Consider the following 12,827-nt stretch of genomic DNA (forward strand, 5'->3'; position numbering starts at 1 on the left):
TCCACAAAAAAAATCCCAAAAAGCCACTCAAAAATTCTTAAAAAAATCTCGAAAAAATCCCCCAAAAAATCCCAAAAAATCCACAAAAACATCCCAAAAAACCACTCAAAAATTCTTAAAAAAAATCTCGAAAAATCCCCCCAAAAAATCCCCCAAAAAATCCAAAAAAATCCACAAAAAAATCCCAAAAAACCACTCAAAAATTCTTAAAAAAAATCTCGAAAAAAAACCCCCTAAAAATCCCAAAAAATCCACAAAAAAATCCCAAAAAACCACTCAAAAATTCCCACAAATATCCCGAAAAATTAAAAAAAAATCAAAAAAAAAAATCCCCCAAAAAAATCCAAAAAAAATCCAAAAAAAATCCCCAAAAAATCCAAAAAATCCCCAAAAAATCCCCAAAAAATCCCCAAAATTCCCGCGATTCCGCGGAAGCTCGCCGGCGCGCTCACTTGGTGCTCTGGTGTTTGAGGTGCCGCCGGTAGCCGTCGTCCTGCAGCAGCCCCTCGGGGTTGTGGCGCCGCAGCCACTCGGCGCCCGGAGCTTCCGGAACCTTCGGCGGCTTCTTCCCCTTGCGCCCGCGGGGCAGGGACGGGGACAGCGAGCCTGGGGGGCACCAACACCCAAAATCACCCAAAACTGTCCAAAATCCACCCAAAATTATCCTAAATCGACCCGAAATTGTCCACAATCAATTGTTCCCGTTGCGCCCGCGGGGCAGGGACGGGGACAGCGAGCCTGGGGGGCACCAACACCCGAAATCACCCAAAACTGTCCAAAATCCACCCAAAATTGCCCAAAATCACCCAAAACTGTCCAAAATCCACCCAAAATCATCCTAAATCGACCCAAAATTGTCCAAATTCAATTGTTCCCCTTGCGCCCGCGGGGCAGGGACGGGGACAGCGAGCCTGGGGGGCACCAACACCCGAAATCACCCCAAATCCACCCGGAATCCACCCGAAATCACCCCAAATCCACCCGGAATCCACCCGAAATCACCCCAAATCCACCCGGAATTATCCCAAAGCCACCCAAAATCACCCCAAATCCACCCAAAACTACCCGAAATCCATCCAAAATTATCCCAAATCTATCCAAAATTGTCCTAAATCCACCCAAAATTGTCCTAAATCCACCCAAAATCATCCCAAATCCACCCAAAATTGTCCTAAATCCACCCGAAATTGTCCTAAATCTATCCAAAATTGTCCTAAATCCACCCAAAATTGTCCTAAATCCACCCAAAATTGTCCTAAATCCACCCAAAATTGTCCTAAATCCACCCAAAATTGTCCTAAATCCACCCAAAATCATCCCAAATCCACCCAAAATTGTCCTAAATCCATCCAAAATTATCCTAAATCTATCCAAAATTGTCCTAAATCCACCCAAAATTGTCCTAAATCCACCCAAAATTATCCTAAATCCACCCAAAATTGTACTAAATCCACCCAAAATCATCCCAAATCCACCCGAAATTATCCTAAATCCATCCAAAATTATCCTAAATCTACCCAAAATTGTCCAAAATTGACCCAAAATTGTCCAAATTCAATTGTTCCCCTTGCGGCCGCGGGGCAGGGACGGGGACAGCGAGCCTGGGGGGCACCAACACCCAAAATCCACCCAAAATCACCCGAAATTATCCCAAAGCCACCCAAAACTACCCGAAATTCATCCAAAATTGCCCAAAATCACCCAAAATTATCCTAAAGCCGCACAAAACTATCTGAAATCCACCCAAAATCACCTAAAATCACCCAAAATGACCCAAATCCACCCAAAAATCACCTAAACTGACCCAAAATCCAGGTGAGCCCAGGTGTCCCCAGGTGTCCCCAGGTGTCTCACCTGCGCAGCCAGGTGCGCTCCTGACCCCAGGTGACCTCTCACTCCTCCCAGGTGACCCCAGGTGACCCCAAACCCCTCCCAGGTGACCCCAGGTGACCCCAGGTGACCCCAAAGCCCTCCCAGGTGACCCCAGGTGTCCCCAGGTGACCCCAGGTGACCCCTCACCCCTCACAGGGGACCCCAGGTGACCCCAGGTGACCCCAAACCCCTCCCAGGTGTCCCCAGGTGTCCCCAGGTGACCCCAGGTGACCCCTCACCCCTCCCAGGTGTCCCCAAGTGTCCCCAGGTGTCCCCAGGTGTCCCCAGGTGTCTCACCTGCGCAGCCAGGTGCGCTCCGGGCCCGCCCGTTCCCGCCGGGTGCCAGCAGCGCCCAGGTGCTGGCCCGCGTGCCGGCGTCGCCCCGGAAGTGCAGCAGGCAGAAGAGGAGGATGGCCCTGGCCACGCCCTCGGCCTCGCGCTCCGACAGGCGGCGCTGCCAGCGCCCAGGTGCGCTCAGCTCCCGCCAGCGGCCCCACCTGGGCCACAGGGCAGCCACGGCTCGCCGGGGTCCTCGGGCGCGTCCCGGGCGTGCCCAGGTGACCCCAAACCCCTCCCCGCTGTGCCCAGGTGTGCCCAGGTGACCCCAAACCCCTCCCCCCTGTGCCCAGGTGACCCCACAGGTGACCCCAAACCCCTCCCCCCTGTGCCCAGGTGTGCCCAGGTGACCCCAAACCCCTCCCCGCTGTGCCCAGGTGTGCCCAGGTGACCCCAAACCCCTCCCCGCTGTGCCCAGGTGACCCCAAACCCCTCCCCCCTGTGCCCAGGTGTGCCCAGGTGACCCCAAACCCCTCCCCCCTGTGCCCAGGTGTGCCCAGGTGACCCCAAACCCCTCCCCCCTGTGCCCAGGTGTGCCCAGGTGACCCCAAACCCCTCCCCCCTGTGCCCAGGTGACCCCAAACCCCTCCCCCCTGTGCCCAGGTGTGCCCAGGTGACCCCAAACCCCTCCCCCCTGTGCCCAGGTGTGCCCAGGTGACCCCAAACCCCTCCCCCCTGTGCCCAGGTGACCCCAAACCCCTCCCCGCTGTGCCCAGGTGACCCCACAGGTGACCCCAAACCCCTCCCCCCTGTGCCCAGGCGTGCCCAGGTGACCCCAAACCCCTCCCCGCTACGCCCAAGTGTGGCCCAGATATCCCCAGGTGTGTCCCAGGTGTCCCCAGGTGTGTCCCAAGTGTCCCCAGGTGTGTCCCACGTGTCCCCAGGTGTGTCCCCAGGTGTGCCCAGGTGTCCCCAGCTGTCCCAGGTGTGTCCCCAGGTGTCCCCAGGCGTGTCCCAGGTGTCCCCAGGTGTGTCCCCAGGTGTGTCCCCAGGTGTCCCCAGGTGTGTCCCAAGTGTCCCCAGGTGTGTCCCAGGTGTCCCCAGGTGTGTCCCAAGTGTCCCCAGGTGTCCCCAGGTGTGTCCCCAGGTGTGTCCCCAGGTGTCCCCAGGTGTGTCCCCAGGTGTCCCCAGGTGTGTCCCCAGGTGTGTCCCAGGTGTCCCCAGGTGTGTCCCCAGGTGTCCCCAGGTGTGTCCCCAGGTGTGCCCAGGTGTGTCCCAGGTGTCCCCAGAGTGTCCCCAGGTGTGTCCCAGGTGTGTCCCCAGGTGTCCCCAGGTGTGCCCAGGTGTCCCCAGGTGTGTTCCCAGGTGTGTCCCAGGTGTGTCCCCAGGTGTTCCCAGGTGTATCCCAGGTGTCCCCAGGTGTGTCCCCAGGTGTATCCCAGCTGTCCCCAGGTGTGTCCCCAGCTGTCCCCAGGTGTCCCCAGGTGTGTCCCAGGTGTCCCCAGGTGTGCCCAGGTGTGTCCCAGGTGCTCCTCACCCGTAGACCATCAGGTGTCTCTCCACCCTCAGGCACTCGCTCCTCCCGAAGGGCTGTGGGGGCGCGGCCGGAGCGGCCGGAGGCGGCAGCAGCTGACCGCCGGGCTGCTGACCGCCGTGCTGACCGCCGTGCTGACCGCCGTGGTGACCGCCGTGGTGACCGCGGCGTGAGCGGCCACTCCTGTCCGGCCGCTCCAGGTCGTCGTCGCTGTCCAGGTCCGAGAACTCCACCAGGTCGTCGTCGCGCAGCGTGCTGAAGTGCCGGGTCTGCTTCCGGACGCGGGGCGTGTCGATGACCAGCGTGTTCTGGGGGTCAAAGGTCAGGGGTCAGTGAGGGTCAGGGATGGTCAGTGATGGTCAGGGATGGTCAGTGATGGTCAGGGATGGTCAGGGATGGTCAGTGATGGTCAGGGATGGTCAGGGATGGTCAGTGATGGTCAGTGGTCACTGAGGGCGCTGAAGTGCCGGGTCTGCTTCCGGACGCGGGGCGTGTCGATGACCAGCGTGTTCTGGGGGTCAAAGGTCAGGGGTCAGTGAGGGTCAGGGATGGTCAGTGATGGTCAGGGATGGTCAGTGATGGTCAGGGATGGTCAGGGATGGTCAGTGATGGTCAGTGGTCACTGAGGGCGCTGAAGTGCCGGGTCTGCTTCCGGACACGGGGCGTGTCGATGACCAGCGTGTTCTGGGGGTCAAAGGGCAAAGGGCAGGGATGGTCAGGGATGGTCAGTGATGGTCAGTGATGGTCAGTGATGGTCAGTGATGGTCAGTGGTCACTGAGGGCGCTGAAGTGCCGGGTCTGCTTCCGGACGCGGGGCGTGTCGATGACCAGCGTGTTCTGGGGGGCAAAGGGCAAAGGGCAGTGAGGGTCAGGGATGGTCAGTGATGGTCAGTGAGGGTCAGTGAGGGTCAGTGATGGTCAGTGATGGTCAGTGATGGTCAGTGATGGTCAGTGGTCACTGAGGGCGCTGAAGTGCCGGGTCTGCTTCCGGACACGGGGCGTGTCGATGACCAGCGTGTTCTGGGGGTCAGAGGGCAAAGGTCAGGGATGGTCAGTGATGGTCAGTGATGGTCAGTGATGGTCAGTGGTCAGCGATGGTCAGTGGTCAGTGATGGTCAGTGGGACAGGCAACGGTCAGTGGTCAGCGATGGTCAGCGGTCAGCGATGGTCAGCGGTCACTGAGGGTCAACGATGGTCAATAAGGCAGGCAATGGTCAGTGGTCACTGTGGGTCAGTGGTCACTCAGGGTCAGAGGTCAGCGGTCACTGAGGGTCAGCGATGGTCAATAGGACAGGCAATGGTCAGTGGTCACTGTGGGTCAGTAGTCAGTGATGGTCAGTGGGACAGGCAATGGTCAGCGGTCAGTGACGGTCAGTGGTCACTGTGGGTCAGTGGTCACTCAGGGTCAGAGATCAGCAGTTGCTCAGGGTCAGAAGTCAGCGGTCACTCGGGGTCAGAGGTCAGCAGTCACTCAGGGTCAGAGGTCAGTGGTCACTCAGGGTCAGCGGTCACTCAGGGTCAGAGGTCAGCGAGCACGGACACTGGCCAGCAGGGGTGGACACTGTCCAGCGGCGCCTCCGGCCGCAGCCCCACCCAGGTGACCCTTGGACCCCTCCCATCCGACCCCGCCCCCCGTGTGACCCCGCCCACCTGCCCAGGTGTGTCCAGGTGTGTCCAGGTGTGTCTCACCTTGGCGTTGAGCAGCTCCAAGTCCAGGTCAGGGTTCCTCAGGTGACCCTGTGACCCCTCCCAGGTGTGACCCCACCCCTCAGGTGTGACCTCGCCTGTCCAGGTGTGTCCCCAGGTGTGTCTCACCCATCCAGGTGTGTCCCCAGGTGTGTCCCCAGGTGTGTCCCCAGGTGTGTCTCACCCATCCAGGTGTGTCCCCAGGTGTGTCCCCAGGTGTGTCTCACCCATCCAGGTGTGTCCCCAGGTGTGTCCCCAGGTGTGTCTCACCTGCCCAGGTGTGTCCCCAGGTGTGTCTCACCTGCCCAGGTGTGTCCCCAGGTGTGTCCCCAGGTGTGTCTCACCCATCCAGGTGTGTCCCCAGGTGTGTCTCACCTGCCCAGGTGTGTCCCCAGCTGTGTCTCACCTGCCCAGGTGTGTCCCCAGGTGTGTCTCACCTGCCCAGGTGTGTCCCCAGGTGTGTCTCACCCATCCAGGTGTGTCCCCAGGTGTGTCTCACCTGCCCAGGTGTGTCCCCAGGTGTGTCTCACCTGCCCAGGTGCGCTCACCTTGGCGTTGAGCAGCTCCAGGTCCAGGTCGGCCTTCTTGGCCCATTTCTGCCAGAAGTTGGGGTCGTCCAGCGCGATGTCCGTGCGGTTCTCGGACGCCACGAAGCTGGCCTGGGGGCAAAGGTCACAGCTCAGGGGGCACGGGTCACCTGGGGGACACCTGGACCTCCTCTAGGACCACCCAACTCCACCTGGACCCACCTCGACCTTCTCCAGGGCCACCCAACCCCACCTGGACACAACCAACCCCACCTGGACCTTCTCTAAGGACCACCAAAGGTCACCTGGGCACACCTGGGTCTTCTCCAGGACCACCCAACTCCACCTAGACCTTCATTAAGGACCACCAAAGGTCACCTGGGCACACCTGGGCACACCTGGATCTTCTCCAGGACCACCCAACCCCACCTGGACCTTCTCGAAGGACCACCAAAGGTCACCTGGGCACACCTAGGCACACCTGGGTCTTCTCCAGGACCACCCAACCCCACCTAGACCTTCTCCAAGGACCACTAAAGGTCACCTGGGCACACCTGGGTCTTCTCCAGGACCACCCAACTCCACCTAGACCTTCACTAAGGACCACCAAAGGTCACCTGGGCACACCTGGGCACACCTGGATCTTCTCCAGAGCCACCAGACCTTCTCCAGGACCACCCAACTCCCACCTGGACCTTCTCCAAGAGCCTCCAACCCCACCTGGACCTCACCCAGGAGCACCCAACGCCACACCTGGCCACACCTGGGCACACCCGGGCACGCCCGGGCACGGCCGGCTCACCTTGGCGAAGGTGGAGCCCTGGCCCTGGCTCTCGATGGTGATGGTGGTGGAGCGCCGCAGCAGGATCTGCTCGATGTCCTCCTCGCAGAACTTGGCGCCCTCGTCGTCCTCGTCCATGATGGCGGCGTAGGCGCCCTTGCGCAGCAGGTCCTCGATCTCCTTCTTGGAGAACTGCTGGATCTGGGCGGGGACACGGGGCGGGGTCACCTGGGGGCGGGGTCACCTGGGGGACCACCTGAGCCCCACCCGGAGAACCTGGAGAACCTCAGCTGGGAGAAGCCAAACTTGGAGAATCTCAAATTGGACAAACCCAACCGGACAAACTCAACTGGAGAACCTCAACTTAGGAGAACCTCAACTGGACAAACTCAACTTGGACAAACTCAACTGGAGAAACTCAACTGGAGAACCTCAACTTGGACAAACTCAACTGGAGAACCTCGACTTAGGAGAACCTCAACTGGAGAAACTCAACTGGAGAATCTCAACTGGAGAAACTCAGCTGGAGAACCTCAACTGGACAAACTCAACTGGAGAAACTCAACTCTGAAAACCTCGACTTGGAGAACCCAAACTTAGAGAATCTCAACTGGAGAACCTCAACTTGGGAGAACCTCAACTGGACAAACTCAACTGGACAAACTCAACTGGACAAACTCAACTGGAGAACCTCAACCTGGAGAACCTCAACTGGACAAACTCAACTTGGAGAACCTCAGCTTGAAGAACCTCAACCTGGAGAACCTCAACCTGGAGAACCCTGGCTGCAGATGACCACAGATGACCACGAGTGACCGCAGATGACCACGAGTGACCACTGACCCTGGGGATGGAGCCCTCGCGGCCGCTCATGGACTGCAGCACGGCCACAAATGACCATGAATGACCCGAAATGACCATTAATGACCATTAATGACCCCAAATGACCACAAATGACCATAAATGACCATGAGTGACCATTAGCGATCATGAGTGACCACAGATAACCACGAGTGACCACAAACGATCACAAGTGACCGCAGATGACCACAAATAACCATTAACGACCCCAAATGACCACGAGTGACCGCAGGTGACCACTGACCCCGGGGATGGAGCCCTCGCGGCCGCTCATGGACCGCAGCACAGCCACTAATGACCACGAATGACCATGAATGACCATTAATGGTTGTGAATGACCCCAGATGACCACGAGTGACCGCAGGTGACCACGAGTGACCACTGACCCCGGGGATGGAGCCCTCGCGGCCGCTCATGGACTGCAGCACGGCCACAAATCACCACGAATGACCATGAATGACCATTAATGGTTGTGAATGACCCCAGATGACCACGAGTGACCGCAGGTGACCACTGACCCCGGGGATGGAGCCCTCGCGGCCGCTCATGGACTGCAGCACGGCCTTGTCCAGGCCCAGCTTCAGGCTGGCCTTGTCGAACATCTCGCGCTCGTACGAGTTGCGGGTGATGAGGCGGTACACCTTGACGGCCTTGCTCTGCCCGATGCGGTGACACCTGGCCTGCGCCTGCGGGGACAGTGGGGACAGTGGGGACAGCCCACAGGTACACCTGCACGGCCCTGCTCTGCCCGATGCGGTGACACCTGGCCTGCGCCTGCGGGGACAATGGGGACAATTGGGGACAGCCCACAGGTACACCTGCACGGCCCTGCTCTGCCCGGTGCGGTGACACCTGGCCTGGGGACAACTGGGGACACGTGGATGGCGTCCCGGTGCGGGCGGTGAGACCAAACCTCGGGAGAGCCGAGTCCGTGACCCCAAAGCCCAAACCGCACACCTGTGCCCCCCTCACCTGTAGATCGCTCTGGGGGCTCCAGTCTGGGTCAAAGGTGACGCAGGTGTCACCCCACACCCCACACCTGTGCTCCCCTCACCTGTAGATCGTTCTGGGGGCTCCAGTCCGGGTCAAAGGTGACGCAGGTGTCACCCCACACCCACACCTGTCCCCTCACCTGCAGGTCGTTCTGGGGGCTCCAGTCCAGGTCAAAGACAACACAGGTGTCACCCCACACCCCACACCTGTGCTCCCCTCACCTGTAGATCGCTCTGGGGGCTCCAGTCCCGGTCAAAGGTGACGCAGGTGTCACCCCACACCCCACACCCCACACTCACACCTGTCCCCTCACCTGCAGGTCATTCTGGGGGTTCCAGTCCGAGTCGAAGGTGACACAGGTGTCACCCCACACCCCACACCTGTGCCCCCCTCACCTGTAAATCGTTCCGGGGGCTCCAGTCCGAGTCAAAGACAACACAGGTGTCACCCCACACCCCACACCCCACACCTGTCCCCTCACCTGCAGGTCGTTCTGGGGGTTCCAGTCCGGGTCAAAGACAACACAGGTGTTACTCCACACCCCACACCTGTATCACTCTCACCTGTAGATCGTTCTGGGGGCTCCAGTCCGGGTCAAAGGTGACGCAGGTGTCACCCCACACTCACACCTGTCCCCTCACCTGCAGGTCGTTCTGGGGGTTCCAGTCCAGGTCAAAGGTGACACAGGTGTCACCCCACACCCCACACCCCACACTCACACCTGTCCCCTCACCTGCAGATCATTCTGGGGGTTCCAATCCAAGTCGAAGATGATGCAGGTGTCACCCCACACTCTCACACCTGTCCCCTCACCTGCAGGTCGTTCTGGGGGTTCCAGTCCGAGTCGAAGGTGACACAGGTGTCACCCCACACCCCACGCTCACACCTGTCCCCTCACCTCACACCTGTCCCCTCACCTGCAGGTCGTTCTGGGGGTTCCAGTCCGAGTCGAAGATGATGCAGGTGTCACCCCACACTCACACCTGTCCCCTCACCTCACACCTGTCCCCTCACCTGCAGGTCGTTCTGGGGGTTCCAGTCCGAGTCGAAGATGATGCAGGTGTCGGCCGCCGTCAGGTTGATGCCCAGCCCACCTGCGCGCGTGCACAGCAGGAACACGAACCTGTCCGAGTCGGGGCGGCTGAAGCGGTCGATGGCCGCCTGCCGCAGGTTGCCGCGCACGCGCCCGTCGATGCGCTCGTACGGGTACCTGAGCGGGACAAAAAGGGCAAACGCAACCCCCCCGGGTTTGGTCGCAAAATCCGCCTTTTCCCGGTTTTTTTCCCAAAGACGCCCCCGCCTTTCCACGGCTCCTTTTTTCCTGGCCGTCCCCTTCTTTCCGGCCCCTTTTCCTGTCCCAAACCGCCGTGTTCTCCTCGTGGGGATTTTTAATTTCCTCTTCCCAACGCGGAATTTTTTTCCCCTTTTTTTTTTTCCCACCTTTCCTTTTTTTCCTTTGTTTCTTCAGTGGGTTTTTTTTTTTTTTTTTTGGTGGTTTTTTTCCCCCATAATTTCAGTTTTTAAACCCAAAACTCCTCGTGGTTTCTGGATGAGAAAATCCTCCGGGATGTCCGGGCACGGTCCCCTATGCCCCCATTCCCTTTTCCCATTTTTCCCCGTTTCTTCCCCACTTTTTCCCATTTTTTCCCCATTTTTCCTCCAAAACTCACGTTTTTCTTATTTTTTCCCAATTTCACAGTTTTTCCCCTAACTTTTCTCACCGTTTCTGGGTGAGGTAATCCCCATGGATGTCCGGGCCCCTTCCCCCACATCCCCATTTCCTTTCCCCATTTTTCCCCCATTTTTTCCCATTTTTCCCCCGTTTTTCCCCCGTTTTTTCCCCATTTTTCCCCGTTTTTTCCCCAAAATTCACATTTTTCTCATTTTTCCCAATTCCGCACTTTTTCCCCCCGTTTTTTCTCACCATTTCTGGATAAAATAACCCTTCAGGATGTCCGGGCACCTTCCCCCACATCCCCATTTCCTTACCCCACTTTCCCCCATTTTTCCCCCGTTTTTTCCCCGTTTTTCCCCGTTTTTTTCCCCAAAATTCACATTTTTCTCATTTTTCCCGTTTCTCCCCTTTTCCCCCCCGTTTCCCGCTCACCGTTTCTGGATGAGGTAATCCTCCAGGATGTCCAGGCACCTGACCATCTGCGAGAAGACCAGCACCTTGTGCCCACCTGCGCGGAGGCGCGGCAGCAGCTTGTCCAGCAGCACCAGCTTCCCGGCCGAGCGCACCAGCGCCTGCAGCGCCAGGTCGGGCGGCGGCGGCGACGGCAGCGAGGCGCGCAGCTCCGCCACGATCTGCTCCTCCGCACCTGCGCAGGTGAGACGCCGCAGGTGAGACGCCGCAGGTGAGACACAGGTAACACCTCTGGTGAGTGTCGCTGAACCAACACTGATCATCCGTTATCATTGGGATCTCCCTGTAATTCCCCCATTGGCCACAGGGAGGCGCGGAGCTCCGCCACGATCTGCCCCTCCGCACCTGCGCGCAGGTGGGACGGCGACAGGTGAGACGCAGGTGAAGGCGCCAGCGACCACCACCGCTTCCGCCAGGTGACCTCTGTGCCCCACGAGAGCGTCTGCAAGTGACCGCTGGAGAACCGACCTGCGCACCAGGTGTGCCCAGGTGTGCCCAGGTGCAGCCACGTGCGCTCAGGTGTGCGTACACGTACTCAGGTGTGTCAGGTGTATGCCCAGGTACATCCATGTGCACTCAGCTGTGTGCGTGTATGTACTCAGGTGTGTCCCCAGGTGTGTCCATGTGTCCCCAGGTGTATCTGTGTGTGCTCAGGTGTGCTCAGGTGTGTCCCCCGCTATAACTATGTGTACTCAGGTGTATCTATATGTGCTCAGATGTGTCCCCAGGTGTATCCATGTATACCCAGATGTATCTATGTGTCCCCAGGTGTATCTGTGTGCACTCAGGTGTGCTCAGGTGTGTCCCCAGGTGTATCCATGTGTACTCAGGTGTATCTATATGTGCTCAGGTGTGTCCCCAGGTGTATCCATGTATACCCAGGTGTATCCATGTGTACCCAGGTGTATCTATGTGTACCCAGGTGTGCTCAAGTGTGCCCCCAGGTGTATCCATGTGTATCCAGGTGTATCTATATGCACTCAGGTGTGCTCAGGTGTATCCCCAGGTGTATCTATGCGTCCCCAGGTGTATCTATGTGTGCTCAGGTGTGCTCAGGTGTGTCCCCAGCTATAACTATGTGTACTCAGGTGTATCTATATGTGCTCAGATGTGTCCCCAGGTGTATCCATGTATCCCCAGGTGTATCTATGCGTCCCCAGGTGTGTCCCCAGGTGTATCCATGTGTATCTAGGTGTATCTATATGTACTCAGGTGTGCTCAGGTGTGTCCCCAAGTGTATCCATGTGCACTCAGGTGTATCTATATGTACTCAGGTGTGTCCTCAGGTGTATCCATGTACACCCAGGTGTACCTATATGCACTCAGGTGTGCTCAAGTGTGTCCCCAGGTGTATCCATGTGTATCTAGGTGTATCTATATGTACTCAGCTGTGCTCAGGTGTGTCCCCAGCTATATCTATGTGCACTCAGGTGTATCTATATGTGCTCAGGTGTGTCCCCAGGTGGATCCTTGTGTATCTAGGCGTATCTATATGTACTCAGGTGTGCTCAGGTGTGTCCCCAGGTGTATCCATGTGCACTCAGGTGTATCTATACGCGCTCAGGTGTGTCCCCACACGTATCTATGCGTCCCCAGGTGCGCCCAGGTGCGCTCACCGTTGATGAGGTAGGGGTGGTTGCAGCACTTGCGCAGCTCCATCATGGTGTTGAGCAGGTTGGGCACGTTGCCGTGGCCCGCGCCCCTGGCCAGGTAGGCGAAGTTGCGCTCCAGGATGGCGCGGTACAGGCGCTTCTGCGCGTTGGTCAGCTCCACCTCGATGATGGTCTCCTGCTTGGGCGCCAGGTTCTTCTCCACGTCCTCCTTGAGCCGCCGCAGCATCATGGGCTTCAGCAGCGCCTGCAGCTTCTGCACCTGCGCAGGTGAGCCGCGCCGCCCGTCACGCCCGGCCGGGGACGGGGCGGCGCCCGGGGGGGGCGGGGACAGGTGGGGTCACATCTGGATAGGCCCGGGTGGGTGTGGGGACAGGTGGGGCCACACCTGGATGGGCCCAGGTGGGTGTGGGGACAGGTGGGGTCACACCTGGATGGGCCCAGGTGGGTGTGGGGACAGGTGGGGCCACACCTGGATGGGCCCAGGGGGGTGTGGGGACACCTGGATAGACCCAGGTGGGTGTGAAGACACCTGGATAGA

At 58.7% G+C, this 12,827-nt stretch overlaps 1 protein-coding gene across 1 annotated transcript in view; it reads right to left on the minus strand.

The window, feature by feature from the left end:
* The window catches only part of LOC136305847 (chromodomain-helicase-DNA-binding protein 8-like), a 49,151-nt gene that overhangs the window by 14,822 nt on the left and 21,502 nt on the right, over positions 1 to 12,827 (minus strand). The window contains exons 16-24 of the mRNA XM_066209167.1: positions 12,293 to 12,548; positions 10,638 to 10,851; positions 9,545 to 9,740; positions 8,056 to 8,223; positions 6,698 to 6,877; positions 5,917 to 6,027; positions 3,686 to 3,990; positions 2,170 to 2,369; positions 453 to 606 (exon numbers count right to left, since the gene is read on the minus strand). Coding sequence (XP_066065264.1) covers positions 453 to 606; positions 2,170 to 2,369; positions 3,686 to 3,990; positions 5,917 to 6,027; positions 6,698 to 6,877; positions 8,056 to 8,223; positions 9,545 to 9,740; positions 10,638 to 10,851; positions 12,293 to 12,548 — 1,784 coding nt within the window. The remainder of the gene's footprint in view (positions 1 to 452; positions 607 to 2,169; positions 2,370 to 3,685; positions 3,991 to 5,916; positions 6,028 to 6,697; positions 6,878 to 8,055; positions 8,224 to 9,544; positions 9,741 to 10,637; positions 10,852 to 12,292; positions 12,549 to 12,827) is intronic.

Source organism: Chamaea fasciata, unplaced genomic scaffold, assembly GCF_029207755.1.
Source record: "Chamaea fasciata isolate MVZ Bird 193981 ecotype frontalis unplaced genomic scaffold, bChaFas1.0.hap1 SCAF_706, whole genome shotgun sequence".
NCBI lineage: Eukaryota > Metazoa > Chordata > Aves > Passeriformes > Sylviidae > Chamaea > Chamaea fasciata.